The sequence below is a fragment of the Rutidosis leptorrhynchoides genome, chromosome 5, assembly GCF_046630445.1.
Source record: "Rutidosis leptorrhynchoides isolate AG116_Rl617_1_P2 chromosome 5, CSIRO_AGI_Rlap_v1, whole genome shotgun sequence".
Lineage (NCBI taxonomy): Eukaryota > Viridiplantae > Streptophyta > Magnoliopsida > Asterales > Asteraceae > Rutidosis > Rutidosis leptorrhynchoides.
In genome coordinates this window covers 35,633,131-35,647,386 of record NC_092337.1, presented here as the reverse complement: position 1 = coordinate 35,647,386, position 14,256 = coordinate 35,633,131, and the positions used below count along the sequence as shown (strand labels likewise).

The 14,256-nt window shown below is 34.1% G+C and overlaps 1 protein-coding gene across 1 annotated transcript; it reads left to right on the top strand.

The window, feature by feature from the left end:
• Positions 1 to 9,256: 9,256 nt before the first annotated feature.
• LOC139850627 (scarecrow-like protein 21) lies at positions 9,257 to 11,009 on the top strand. The gene has a single exon (XM_071840180.1). The coding sequence runs from the start codon at positions 9,421 to 9,423 to the stop codon at positions 10,906 to 10,908; it is 1,488 nt and encodes a 495-aa protein (XP_071696281.1). The 5' UTR covers positions 9,257 to 9,420; the 3' UTR covers positions 10,909 to 11,009.
• The last annotated feature ends 3,247 nt before the right edge of the window (positions 11,010 to 14,256 follow it).

The following is a 14,256-nucleotide window of genomic DNA, read 5'->3' as shown; positions in this document are numbered from 1 at the left end:
GTGATGCATCAAAGCAAGGTCTCGGTTGTGTATTAATGCAACGAACGAAGGTGATTGCTTATGCGTCTAGACAGTTGAAGATTCACGAACAAAATTATACGACGCATGATTTGGAATTAGGCGCGGTTGTTTTTGCATTAAAGACTTGGAGGCACTACTTATATGGGGTCAAAAGTATTATATATACCGACCACAAAAGTCTTCAACACATATTTAATCAGAAACAACTGAATATGAGGCAGCGTAGGTGGATTGAATTATTGAATGATTACGACTTTGAGATTCGTTACCACCCGGGGAAGGCAAATGTGGTAGCCGATGCCTTGAGCAGGAAGGACAGAGAACCCATTCGAGTAAAATCTATGAATATAATGATTCATAATAACATTACTACTCAAATAAAGGAGGCGCAACAAGGAGTTTTAAAAGAGGGAAATTTAAAGGATGAAATACCCAAAGGATCGGAGAAGCATCTTAATATTCGGGAAGACGGAACCCGGTATAGGGCTGAAAGGATTTGGGTACCAAAATTTGGAGATATGAGAGAAATGGTACTTAGAGAAGCTCATAAAACCAGATACTCAATACATCCTGGAACGGGGAAGATGTACAAGGATCTCAAGAAACATTTTTGGTGGCCGGGTATGAAAGCCGATGTTGCTAAATACGTAGGAGAATGTTTGACGTGTTCTAAGGTCAAAGCTGAGCACCAGAAACCATCAGGTCTACTTCAACAACCCGAAATCCCGGAATGGAAATGGGAAAACATTACCATGGATTTCATCACTAAATTGCCAAGGACTGCAAGTGGTTTTGATACTATTTGGGTAATAGTTGATCGTCTCACCAAATCAGCACACTTCCTACCAATAAGAGAAGATGACAAGATGGAGAAGTTAGCACGACTGTATTTGAAGGAAGTCGTCTCCAGACATGGAATACCAATCTCTATTATCTCTGATAGGGATGGCAGATTTATTTCAAGATTCTGGCAGACATTACAGCAAGCATTAGGAACTCGTCTAGACATGAGTACTGCCTATCATCCACAAACTGATGGGCAGAGCGAAAGGACGATACAAACGCTTGAAGACATGCTACGAGCATGTGTTATTGATTTCGGAAACAGTTGGGATCGACATCTACCGTTAGCAGAATTTTCCTACAACAACAGCTACCATTCAAGCATTGAGATGGCGCCGTTTGAAGCACTTTATGGTAGAAAGTGCAGGTCTCCGATTTGTTGGAGTGAAGTGGGGGATAGACAGATTACGGGTCCGGAGATTATACAAGAAACTACCGAGAAGATCATCCAAATTCAACAACGGTTGAAAACCGCCCAAAGTCGACAAAAGAGCTACGCTGACATTAAAAGAAAAGATATAGAATTTGAAATTGGAGAGATGGTCATGCTTAAAGTTGCACCTTGGAAAGGCGTTGTTCGATTTGGTAAACGAGGGAAATTAAATCCAAGGTATATTGGACCATTCAAGATTATTGATCGTGTCGGACCAGTAGCTTACCGACTAGAGTTACCTCAACAACTCGCGGCTGTACATAACACTTTCCACGTCTCGAATTTAAAGAAATGTTTTGCTAAAGAAGATCTCACTATTCCGTTAGATGAAATCCAAATCAACGAAAAACTTCAATTCATCGAAGAACCCGTCGAAATAATGGATCGTGAGGTTAAAAGACTTAAGCAAAACAAGATACCAATTGTTAAGGTTCGATGGAATGCTCGTAGAGGACCCGAGTTCACCTGGGAGCGTGAAGATCAGATGAAGAAGAAATACCCGCATCTATTTCCAGAAGATTCGTCAACACCTTCAACAGCTTAAAATTTCGGGACGAAATTTATTTAACGGGTAGGTACTGTAGTGACCCGAACTTTTCCATGTTTATATATATTAATTGAGATTGATATTTACATGATTAAATGTTTCCAACATGTTAAGCAATCAAACTTGTTAAGACTTGATTAATTGAAATATGTTTCATATAGACAATTGACCACCCAAGTTGACCGGTGATTCACGAACGTTAAAACTTGTAAAAACTATATGATGACATATATATGGATATATATATAGTTAACATGATACTATGATAAGTAAACATATCATTAAGTATATTAACAATGAACTACATATGTAAAAACAAGACTACTAACTTAATGATTTTTAAACGAGACATATATGTAACGATTATCGTTGTAAAGACATTTAATGTATATATATCATATTAAGAGATATTCATACATGATAATATCATGATAATATAATAATTTAAAATCTCATTTGATATTATAAACATTGGGTTAACAACATTTAACAAGATCGTTAACCTAAAGGTTTCAAAACAACACTTACATGTAACGACTAACGATGACTTAACGACTCAGTTAAAATGTATATACATGTAGTGTTTTAATATGTATTTATACACTCTTGAAAGACTTCAATACACTTATCAAAATACTTCTACTTAACAAAAATGCTTACAATTACATCCTCGTTCAGTTTCATCAACAATTCTACTCGTATGCACCCGTATTCGTACTCGTACAATACACAGCTTTTAGATGTATGTACTATTGGTATATACACTCCAATGATCAGCTCTTAGCAGCCCATGTGAGTCACCTAACACATGTGGGAACCATCATTTGGCAACTAGCATGAAATATCTCATAAAATTACAAAAATATGAGTAATCATTCATGACTTATTTACATGAAAACAAAATTACATATCCTTTATATCTAATCCATACACCAACGACCAAAAACACCTACAAACACTTTCATTCTTCAATTTTCTTCATCTAATTGATCTCTCTCAAGTTCTATCTTCAAGTTCTAAGTGTTCTTCATAAATTCCAAAAGTTCTAGTTTCATAAAATCAAGAATACTTTCAAGTTTGCTAGCTCACTTCCAATCTTGTAAGGTGATCATCCAACCTCAAGAAATCTTTGTTTCTTACAGTAGGTTATCATTCTAATACAAGGTAATAGTCATATTCAAACTTTGGTTCAATTTCTATAACTATAACAATCTTATTTCAAGTGATGATCTTACTTGAACTTGTTTTCGTGTCATGATTCTGCTTCAAGAACTTCGAGCCATCCAAGGATCCATTGAAGCTAGATCCATTTTTCTCTTTTCCAGTAGGTTTATCCAAGGAAATTAAGGTAGTAATGATGTTCATAACATCATTCGATTCATACATATAAAGCTATCTTATTCGAAGGTTTAAACTTGTAATCACTAGAACATAGTTTAGTTAATTCTAAACTTGTTCGCAAACAAAAGTTAATCCTTCTAACTTGACTTTTAAAATCAACTAAACACATGTTCTATATCTATATGATATGCTAACTTAATGATTTAAAACCTGGAAACACGAAAAACACCGTAAAACCGGATTTACGCCGTCGTAGTAACACCGCGGGCTGTTTTGGGTTAGTTAATTAAAAACTATGATAAACTTTGATTTAAAAGTTGTTATTCTGAGAAAATGATTTTTATTATGAACATGAAACTATATCCAAAAATTATGGTTAAACTCAAAGTGGAAGTATGTTTTCTAAAATGGTCATCTAGACGTCGTTCTTTCGACTGAAATGACTACCTTTACAAAAACGACTTGTAACTTATTTTTCCGACTATAAACCTATACTTTTTCTGTTTAGATTCATAAAATAGAGTTCAATATGAAACCATAGCAATTTGATTCACTCAAAACGGATTTAAAATGAAGAAGTTATGGGTAAAACAAGATTTGGATAATTTTTCTCATTTTAGCTACGTGAAAATTGGTAACAAATCTATTCCAACCATAACTTAATCAACTTGTATTGTATATTATGTAATCTTGAGATACCATAGACACGTATACAATGTTTCGACCTATCATATCGACACATCTATATATATTTCGGAACAACCATAGACACTCTATATGTGAATGTTGGAGTTAGCTATACAGGGTTGAGGTTGATTCCAAAATATATATAGTTTGAGTTGTGATCAATACTGAGATACGTATACACTGGGTCGTGGATTGATTCAAGATAATATTTATTGATTTATTTCTGTACATCTAACTGTGGACAACTAGTTGTAGGTTACTAACGAGGACAGCTGACTTAATAAACTTAAAACATCAAAATATATTAAAAGTGTTGTAAATATATTTTTGAACATACTTTGATATATATGTATATATTGTTATAGGTTCGTGAATCAACCAGTGGCCAAGTCTTACTTCCCGACGAAGTAAAAATCTGTGAAAGTGAGTTATAGTCCCACTTTTAAAATCTAATATTTTTGGGATGAGAATACATGCAGGTTTTATAAATGATTTACAAAATAGACACAAGTACGTGAAACTACATTCTATGGTTGAATTATCGAAATCGAATATGCCCCTTTTTATTAAGTCTGGTAATCTAAGAATTAGGGAACAGACACCCTAATTGACGCGAATCCTAAAGATAGATCTATTGGGCCTAACAAACCCCATCCAAAGTACCGGATGCTTTAGTACTTCGAAATTTATATCATATCCGAAGGGTGTCCCGGAATGATGGGGATATTCTTATATATGCATCTTGTTATTGTCGGTTACCAGGTGTTCACCATATGAATGATTTTTATCTCTATGTATGGGATGTGTATTGAAATATGAAATCTTGTGGTCTATTGTTACGATTTGATATATATAGGTTAAACCTATAACTCACCAACATTTTTGTTGACGTTTAAAGCATGTTTATTCTCAGGTGAATATTAAGAGCTTCCGCTGTTGCATACTAAAATAAGGACAAGATTTGGAGTCCATGTTTGTATGGTATTGTGTAAAAACTGCATTCAAGAAACTGAATTCGATGTAACATATTTGTATTGTAAACCATTATGTAATGGTCGTGTGTAAACAGGATATTTTAGATTATCATTATTTGATAATCTACGTAAAGCTTTTTAAACCTTTATTTATGAAATAAAGGTTATGGTTTGTTTTAAAAATGAATGCAGTCTTTGAAAAACGTCTCATATAGAGGTCAAAACCTCGCAACGAAATCAATTAATATGGAACGTTTTTAATCAATAAGAACGGGACATTTCATTTTTCCCCAAATCTCTCTCTAGAAATCTCTCTCTCTCTCTCTCTAAGAATGGATGAGAGTGTTTGTGTGGATGTGAATATCATCCAAAATTGACTCCAAGTCTGATAATAAGGCTACAAATCCGTCCCCAAGTGAAAAGACACAAAAGCCCCTCATTTAACTCTAATTAAAACAAAACAGGAAATCTATCGCAGGTGAGGTGCGCGGCGCGCACACCTGGCCATGCGCGGCGCGCACAAAGTTCAGAACAGTCTGCCAGCTTCCAATTTGTTCCACGCTTCACACGCTTTATGTACACCATAAATACTCCATGTACAATAAATATTTGGGTCTTACAGAATACGAAAACACTTGTTTTTTGAGATATTATTGTGGGGTAGTCTGGAGCATACGACTATTATGGGCCATTGACGTTATATTTTATCTTCCGCATTTTTTTGATTCCACTTTGTAGAGGGAATTTGTTTTGGGTTATTGTTACGTAATCACAGGATCATACATTTGTCATTCTTGGTGACTATTTGGAGTACTTATTGATATGTTTGGGATCGTTAGTTGTGGGATTGAAGCCTTTATTATATGCCTATAATGTTTGAGTCATAAAGACGATATGTGCTTGATAAAGTGTATTAGGATGCAGCTATTAGAAAGGGGGAGGTTCTACAGTTGATGATATTGAGCTTATTGGTTTGTATGAAGACTAGATCATCGAAAATTTGTTCGAGTTCAGTCTTAGGGGGAATCTGGTTGCTTTAGTACTATGGGTAACACGTACGAGTGGAGTTTGAAGAAACTACGGGATGACTATTAGCATTTCGACTTCAATGAGCGGAAACATTGATGTTCGAAGTTTGGCTTTTTTACGTATCCTGGAAGACTTTTGATGGAGCTTGTGATTCATTAGATTATGGTACTACTGCAGAGATTGACTGAAAATTGCAAGAGGTGTTTACAATAATTCGCCAGCAACGTCTAAGGGGGAATTTGTTGATGCATATTTGTATGGCCGTCGCTGGGCGAATAACGTTTATTATTCCATTGTACACCTATGATTGTATTGAACAAGTAAACTCTAGTCACATGAGCATATGTGACAAAACCTTCTATATGAAGAGTTACTTGGTTCATTTGTCATTTGAGCACCTCCATAGTATGTGTGAGAACTTGAAAGTTAGAGTGAGGTGGGCTCCACCTCTTCACCTTCATGGTGGAGAGGATCCATGGTGGATTGATGCTCCAACCACCATGAAAATGGCAAAGTGATTAGCTTAGATTCGTGTACTAGTTATTATAATCGTTTATCATTATTGTACATGTAATCTTGGTTATTATCAGCTGATTATCTTTGAATTTGTTCATTGTTCATCTCATGTTCATCATATTGTTCATAGTTTAACTCAAATTGTCAATTGGTTCTTGTTCTTTGATCAAAAGATCCTAGCATGGGATCCAACATTTTCAGAACAACGTTTTGAAAAAACTTGTCACAACCTACTTTTTAAATACCATATTTTCTCTCTAGTAAAACACTAATGATCACTTTTTTACCAAACAATTTTAAATATCTATTTATTTTTTGATGACGTGGTAATCTTCAAACACCCCATAAATCTATTTTAAGCTTACAAATTTTGACTTTACATTATTTCTTAATCATTACTGGTCAATTTCGGCTCGTATGGTCTAAAACCTTTTCCAGATAATGAACTTTTTATTTATTAACCATAGGATCTAGGCTGTGTGTTGACTGTTGATGAATACAATTTGGTACATCATGCACGTTCCTAAATATTCACGATGTTAGTATGTTACAAATAGATACGCTTATAAACAAAATCCAAATTCAATTTTAGCAGTTTTGTATGCGCGATGTGGACCAGTTAATTTTGGGTAACGTTCGAGCTCGCGTGGACCATAGAAAAGGGTCGTATAGCGACAAACACGGTCAATAGCATCAAGTTGACGATAAGAAATGTCAAGAAGACTTTTTTATAAATACAGTTAAACTCCCTTAGATTCTACCGATTTACATGTAAACCCCCTTATACGGTATCACAAAACTATGTGTATAAACAAGTAACAACAAATATACGATTAAGTTTGATTTGCACCTTTCATGGTAATCAATAGATTTATATCTCAATTCCATTGTTAGGGGTGTTTAAAGCACATATGAATTGAATTATTAGAAGTTAGCAAATTCTCTATTCAAAGTTCAAAATTCCTAGAACTATAGCTTCATCACAAGCATTATGTGAATCGAACTTTTCCTTTTTTTTTTAAAGACAAGGCATCAAGTTTAACTAAATGAAAAAATCACTACATGTTTGTTTGCCCTGGCAGATTTAAAAATCGTAGACACGAGTGTAAGTAGTTAAAATTTAAAAAACTCACACAATTCAATGTTGTCACCCAAAAGAATTTACATTATTAAATAGTATTAATAGCTAAGTATACATAACTTTTTTACTACATTGTGTATGCTCGTGTTGCCAGGAACAACATAGTAAATTTGACATGTAAGTGAAGCTAGTGAAAATGATCCCACTATTTGATTCATTAAATTAAGAAATACAGTATATCAACAAAATCTTTACCCAAAAAGAATATATCAACAAGCGGGGGGCCTAATATCCAAATTCATCAAAGTATAAGGATCCTAGTTTAAAGTTCAACGGTGTTCACACGGTTCGGTAGACGACGTCAGCATCCAGGTTTTTCTTCAACCAAACCGCGGGAAAGTGGCTCCTCACTCTACAGTGGTCTAATATTTATTTATATTTTGAGCCAAAAAATAAAAAAATATTTTTGTAAAACAAATTAATCTGGCAAGTAGCATCCTACACTAAAAGTTGAAAAGTCATTGCTATGAAGGATATCGTGTAAAAAGCCCACTTTTACATAGAATAAAATATGTGGGTATTAGAAAGTTATAATGCTTTTAATACAACTTGGGTATTTAACAAGCATTTCAATCAAATCAAAAGAGGTTTAGGGTTCAAATTTCGTCGTAAATATATTGGCGAATTAGTAGGTGTTAAGTGTGTGAGTTATCGTTTTATTTTTAAATACGATAACTTTGATGAATTATGAATAACGATATTTATCAGACCATCTCTAATCATGTCTGTGACGTTGACGTCATGTCCTTTTTGGTGAAAAAATTGATTTTTGACTGTGACTGTATTTGATATTCGTTAACCCAATATGTTAGATTTTTGTGTCAATTTTTATAGGGTTGTGTGGTAAACTCTGATTGAAAGTTGAGTTATGATAAAATAAAATTTAGAAAAAGGAAAAATGGGTGTGTTTGATTGGATGGAGACAATTTAACGTGCAAGTTTTTTCCATTTGTGTATGGACCAACGCTTAAAAGCGTTAGAAGCTGTTGCTGGGTTAATTTCGTCAGATGGCGTCACTCGAACTCCACATCATCTAACGATTTAATTTAACGCCCGGGTAGAATTGATCTCATTTGTAGATTTCGTTGGGAAAATTTGTTCTTTACACTAATTCGGATGTAAGGCTAAAATTTTCATTTACTTTTACTTCACAAGAAATAAATACAGTACATTCTTTTCAACGCTTCTTTTTGTAGTTACTTTTGATTTTTTTTTGTTCTTATTCAACACCTCTCTCTCTCTCTCTCTCTCTCTCTCTCTCTTTTTATTTGTTTTTTTTATTTGACTCTTCTTACTTAATAAAAGAAATTGTTGGCTATAAATAGCAGAACACTCGTACTCGTATTGAAAGTGGACTTGATTCAATTACATATGCTTCTTCACCTCTCAAAAGAAAAAGGAAAAATCAATTCAATCCACAAATCAATTCAAGCCCTATAAGTCAAATTCAAAATCAAAAAAACAAGAATTCAGAAACAAATTACGTCAAACAAGAGGTACGTCAAATCAATTTCACCCTCGATCTCAACTTTATGAGATTAATTAGCAATTTTGAAGCTGTTGTTCGATACGCGTATACTTAAATGATTAATTGCGTTTAACTTCAGTTAATTATTAATTTTCTAGTCCTTTTTAGTCTTCATGCTAAAAAAAACCTGTTGAAATTTGGTAAAATTTGAAATAGTTTCATGATTAGTTTTTTGCTTGAACTAATTGCTTTTAGGACATGTCACATGTAACTTTATAATTCATTCATGATTCATTAACTTATATGATATGCTGTTAATTTAGTGCACTAAGTTAGTGTGATTTTGATTTGGACAAATTTTGATGTGTTATTAATTAAACAGCTGATCTTCAAAAATCAATTGCACTCGAATCTGAGACGATGAATCGAAATTCATATTCGACTAATATGACTCAAGGAAACCGATTTTCAGTTCAGACACCCGAAATCGGTAACTACTCATCTTCAACAGCCAGTTATTCATCAAACGGCAGCTCCACTTCACAACAAGATGCTCACTCTTACCTACCAGAAACTTACAATTCGCCCGACTGCGTAAGTCGGGCTGGTTTTACAGATAACGCCGATGATCTACAATACAGACTGCGAGAACTCGAAAACGCTATGTTCGGAACCGATCAAGATTTTATCGAAACATTCGATGTTTCTTCTTCTTCATGGGGTGATATTAATCAGCTACATACAGACATTGTTGAAAGTACAACAGTGACTGAAATGATATCAAGAAGAGACTTTAAAGAGCTGCTTATTGCTTGTGCGAAAGCAGTTGCAGAAAACGATTCGATAACTGCTAACTGGTTAATATCTGAATTACGCTCTATGGTGTCTGTATCTGGCAAGCCGGAACAACGATTAGCTGCTTACATGATCGAAGGGCTTGTTGCTAGGTTATCGTCTTCAGGTAGTTCGATTTATAACGCGTTAAGATGCAAAGAACCAACTGGCGGTGAACTTTTTTCGTATATGCGTTTGTTATATGAAGCGTGCCCTTATTTCAAATTCGGTTATTTGTCTGCTAATGGTGCGATTGCTGAAGCTATGAAAAACGAGAACACAATTCACATAATTGATTTTCAGATCGCGCAGGGTGGTCAATGGGCGACTTTAATCCAGGCTCTTGCTTCTCGGCCTGGGGGCCCTCCTAGGCTTAAAATAACGGGTGTTGATGATTCAACTAACGCGTACGCTAGAGGTGGAGGTGTTAGTATTGTTGGTAAACGGTTAACGGAACTAGCGTTATCTTGTAACATTCCGTTTGAGTTTAACGGGGTGTCGGTTTCTGGTACCGATATCGAGATTGAACATCTCGATATTCAACCTGGTGAATCATTAGCTGTTAATTTCGCGTTTATGCTTCATCATATGCCAGACGAGAGTGTCGATCCGCAAAATCATAGGGATCGGATTTTGAGACTCGCTAAAAGTTTATCTCCTAAAGTTGTAACGCTCGTTGAACAGGAGTCAAATGTTAATACCGCCCCGTTTTTTAATAGGTTTCAAGAAACGTTTAATTACTACACGGCTATATTTGAATCGATCGATGTGACTCTTGCTAGAGACCATCAACAACGAATTAATGTCGAACAACATTGTCTTGCACGTGATATAGTTAATATTATTGCGTGTGAGGGGGCTGAAAGGGTCGAGAGACACGAGCTGCTTGGAAAATGGAGGTCGCGGTTTACAATGGCGGGATTTAAACCGTACCCTTTGAGCTCTCTTGTGAATTCGACTATTAAATCTTTGTTGCAGAACTATTCGAACAAGTATAGACTCGAAGAACGAGACGGTGCTTTGTTTCTTGGGTGGATGAATCGCGATTTGGTTGCTTCGTGTGCTTGGAAATGAATCACAATTCAACTTAGGCAGAGTTTGTAAGTTGTAAATGATAAAATTAGCATCCTTCTGTTTATACATGCTACACAAGTACAATATATTAATTATTAATTAAAAATGTTAAATTAAAAGTAATAAATAAATGCTCACGTTTTTGAGTTCTACATGTGTATTGGTTAGTAGATTAGTGGATCTTATCAAGTAGACTAGTTAGGTGCTGTTTGTTTATAAGATGTTTTTTTTCTGAAGATATGCGGACTATGTTTGTAAAGAAGATGTAACCTAAAAGTATTTATGCTAAATAGTGAAGATTGTTTATTTTTATGTGTGCAACATAAGTTAATTATGCATGTAGTACTTAGAAACATATTTTAAGTTTGGGAAGTTGCAGACAAAATAAGTCATTGTTTTATCTTACGTCTTCAGAAAAACAGACCGTCTGCATTAAAAACGTCCGCGAGCGCGCAAACATAAGACATAATAAGATCTGCAGACTAAAAAACAAACAACACCGTCTATAGCAATTGTAATTGTTGCGATTTCTTTATTAGTTTAATTTAATTTATGTTTTTTCGCCAAAAAATGGTAATTTTCCCCAAGTAGACATCCAGATATAGAGCTGAAATTTCAGTATGTTCTCATGTTATTATAGCAATGTTATTATAGCAGTATTTAGCTCATGATACTGGATGTCAAAAGGGGGCAACCTATTCAAAGTTTCTTGATAGTGGTGACAATTTTGACCCAATAACTTAGGAACTGGTTGAATATGAGTATATGACGCATTTACCACGGGTCAAATGAGGAAGATTTGGGTCTTAGATGTCAAAAAGTTGATCTTTTGCAATTATTTTCAGGAAAAAAGGAATTACACTCCGGGTACAGAGTTGCTATGATGTTAAGAAACTGGAGTGTTTGTTTATAAAATAAAATAAAAAAATAATAATAATTGCCAAGCCCTACTTTAGTTATCTACTAGACTACTACTATTTCTGTCCCAAAAAATGACACAAATTATAAAGTTGTTATAGATGTATATGTTGGATGGAATAGATAGATACCAAGATTTCTAATACAATTAACAATAGTTCAGATGACCAAATGTGTGTTCAATCAAGCATTTTTTTTTCTTTTTTTCTTTTTCCATGCAGGCAACAAAAACGTTAGCAAATGTAACAATAATAAAAGGTCGAAAATATTATGCGAGTAACGGGCATTTAAGGCTTACTTACCAAAACTAAGTCAAAAAGACAAGGCAGTTAGAGAAAAAGTTACTGTACTAAATAATTCTGAATAAATGCCTACACAAAAACTGTTCAAGGAAAAGGGACCAACCATTATCTATGGGCAGTATAAAGACGTAAAGAAGCTTTTTTTTTTTTTTTTTTTGGTGTGATACTATTGTGGTTAACTATATGCATATATTTAAATTAAAAGTGAAGTAATGACTAATGATCAGTGAATCTAAGTTGAACTGAAAAATGAACTTTCTGCTTGATAAATAAATCAATTCCTAATACTATCACAATGTGTGATATAACAAATTTAACAGTTTATAACTGAACTCTATATTTTTATTCCGGTACTCTGCACACAATTTTTTAAATATTTATGTTTATCTGCACATTATAATTGCAAAGTAAAGAAATTTGGAAACAGCTAGTAAAAATCACCCCATTTGATCTCACCATCATCTTGAGATGACAAAAAAGTTGACATATTATTTAAGATGAAACAAAAACTAGATTTTAAATTAAATAAAATCTATCTTTTTAACCGGTTGTTTCGGCATCACCAAAAACGACCATCTTCGCGATCATTTGCCACGCAACACACACACAATTCCACAAAGTCCAGCCACCTCTAGGATTCGAACCCGGGACGACGCAGAAATTCCACAAAGTTCTCCTCCAAGATACCACTCAGCCAAAGGCTCGGTGGTAAAGAAACTAGGTAAAAGGTAAAGAAACTCTATTATATTAATAACAAATTCAAGTATCTTTACGGATCGATGTAACAACAGAATGTATAATTACATTCATACAAATTACTATTTCCTCTACAAGACTTCTAAATACTCAGTTATGTAGTATTAACTGCATGTAAATAGTTGTATAACGGCTTATGGTCTTATATGATCATCCAAACCTTCTTTGATATGTTTGGACTTTTGCAAATAGTTAAACAAGTACACGTTTGAGACTATGTCTTACTTTTGTTTGTCTAATACATTATGCCACACGGATGAATATAAAAATAAACTTTGACCATTTTATATTGAAAATTTGTTTATATACCAACAAGTAAATAAAAACACCACATGGTGTAACATAGTTTACCTTTCTCTAGTTAATTTATGTGTATATAAATAACTTTTTGTAAACATGATTCAAAAAAGATTTAATTTGCAACAAAATTATGATATAACGTTTGCATTTTTAGATACTTGTAATGTTTACTATTTATTCACTACTTTTAGAAAACGAGAGTATAAAATTGATAATCTGATCAGTTCTTGAATTGTGAAATACCTTTTCAATTAAGCATTTCGACACTACAAACCTCGGATATCACGAAATTCTAATTGGCACAAAACAAGAACATGATTCAATTGTTGGCAAAAACAATACAAATCTTGATATTAGAGAGGATGTATTTTATGCGTTTCAGAATGAAAAGCAAGTAAAATGATTTTCTCGAAGGGAAATCAGTTTTCAATTCGGTTGATAAACCAAAGGGTGTAACCCTCCAGTTTTGGCGGGAAAATCCGTTGGCAGACAACTTTTGATAAAACATATAGTGTCTAAAATTTTCGACACCCCAACCAGGGGCGCTGCCCCTTGGATCCCGCAAGGGGTTTGCCACCCCCTTAAGTCCTTGACCTCCACTATTTTAGTGATAATATCTAATCAATTTTTACGATCGTATACTCCACTCTTCAAATTTGATGTTAAGTATAACTAGATAATTTTAAATAAAATAATACAATTGTTATTGTTATATGACATTAAATCACCAACAAGTAATGCCACACAAATTACTTGATACACAACTCTAGTTTACTCATATGTGCAAGAAGCATGCATATAATAATATTTTCAACTGCTAGTTTAGTTATCTTAATGAAAAAAGAAAAGATAGTAGAATAATTTATTTTTTTTTTGTTAGCGAGCAAAATCCATTATGAACGAGCACATTGGCTCTCCAAAAGGGTAAACTTCAGGTAATCAAGTTTTCCGAACACGAGATCTGGTACCGGGTGAATTGCGCATTATGTGCAACCTCTAGTCACACTCTCCTTTTGAACGATTTGACGTAGCCAGGAATCAAACCCGGTTGGTGTGCTTCATTGGAAACTCG

Coding starts and splice junctions, on each gene's coding strand:
- LOC139850627 (XM_071840180.1), top strand. CDS start 9,421: ATGAATCGAAATTCATATTCGACTAATATGACTCAAGGAAACCGATTT.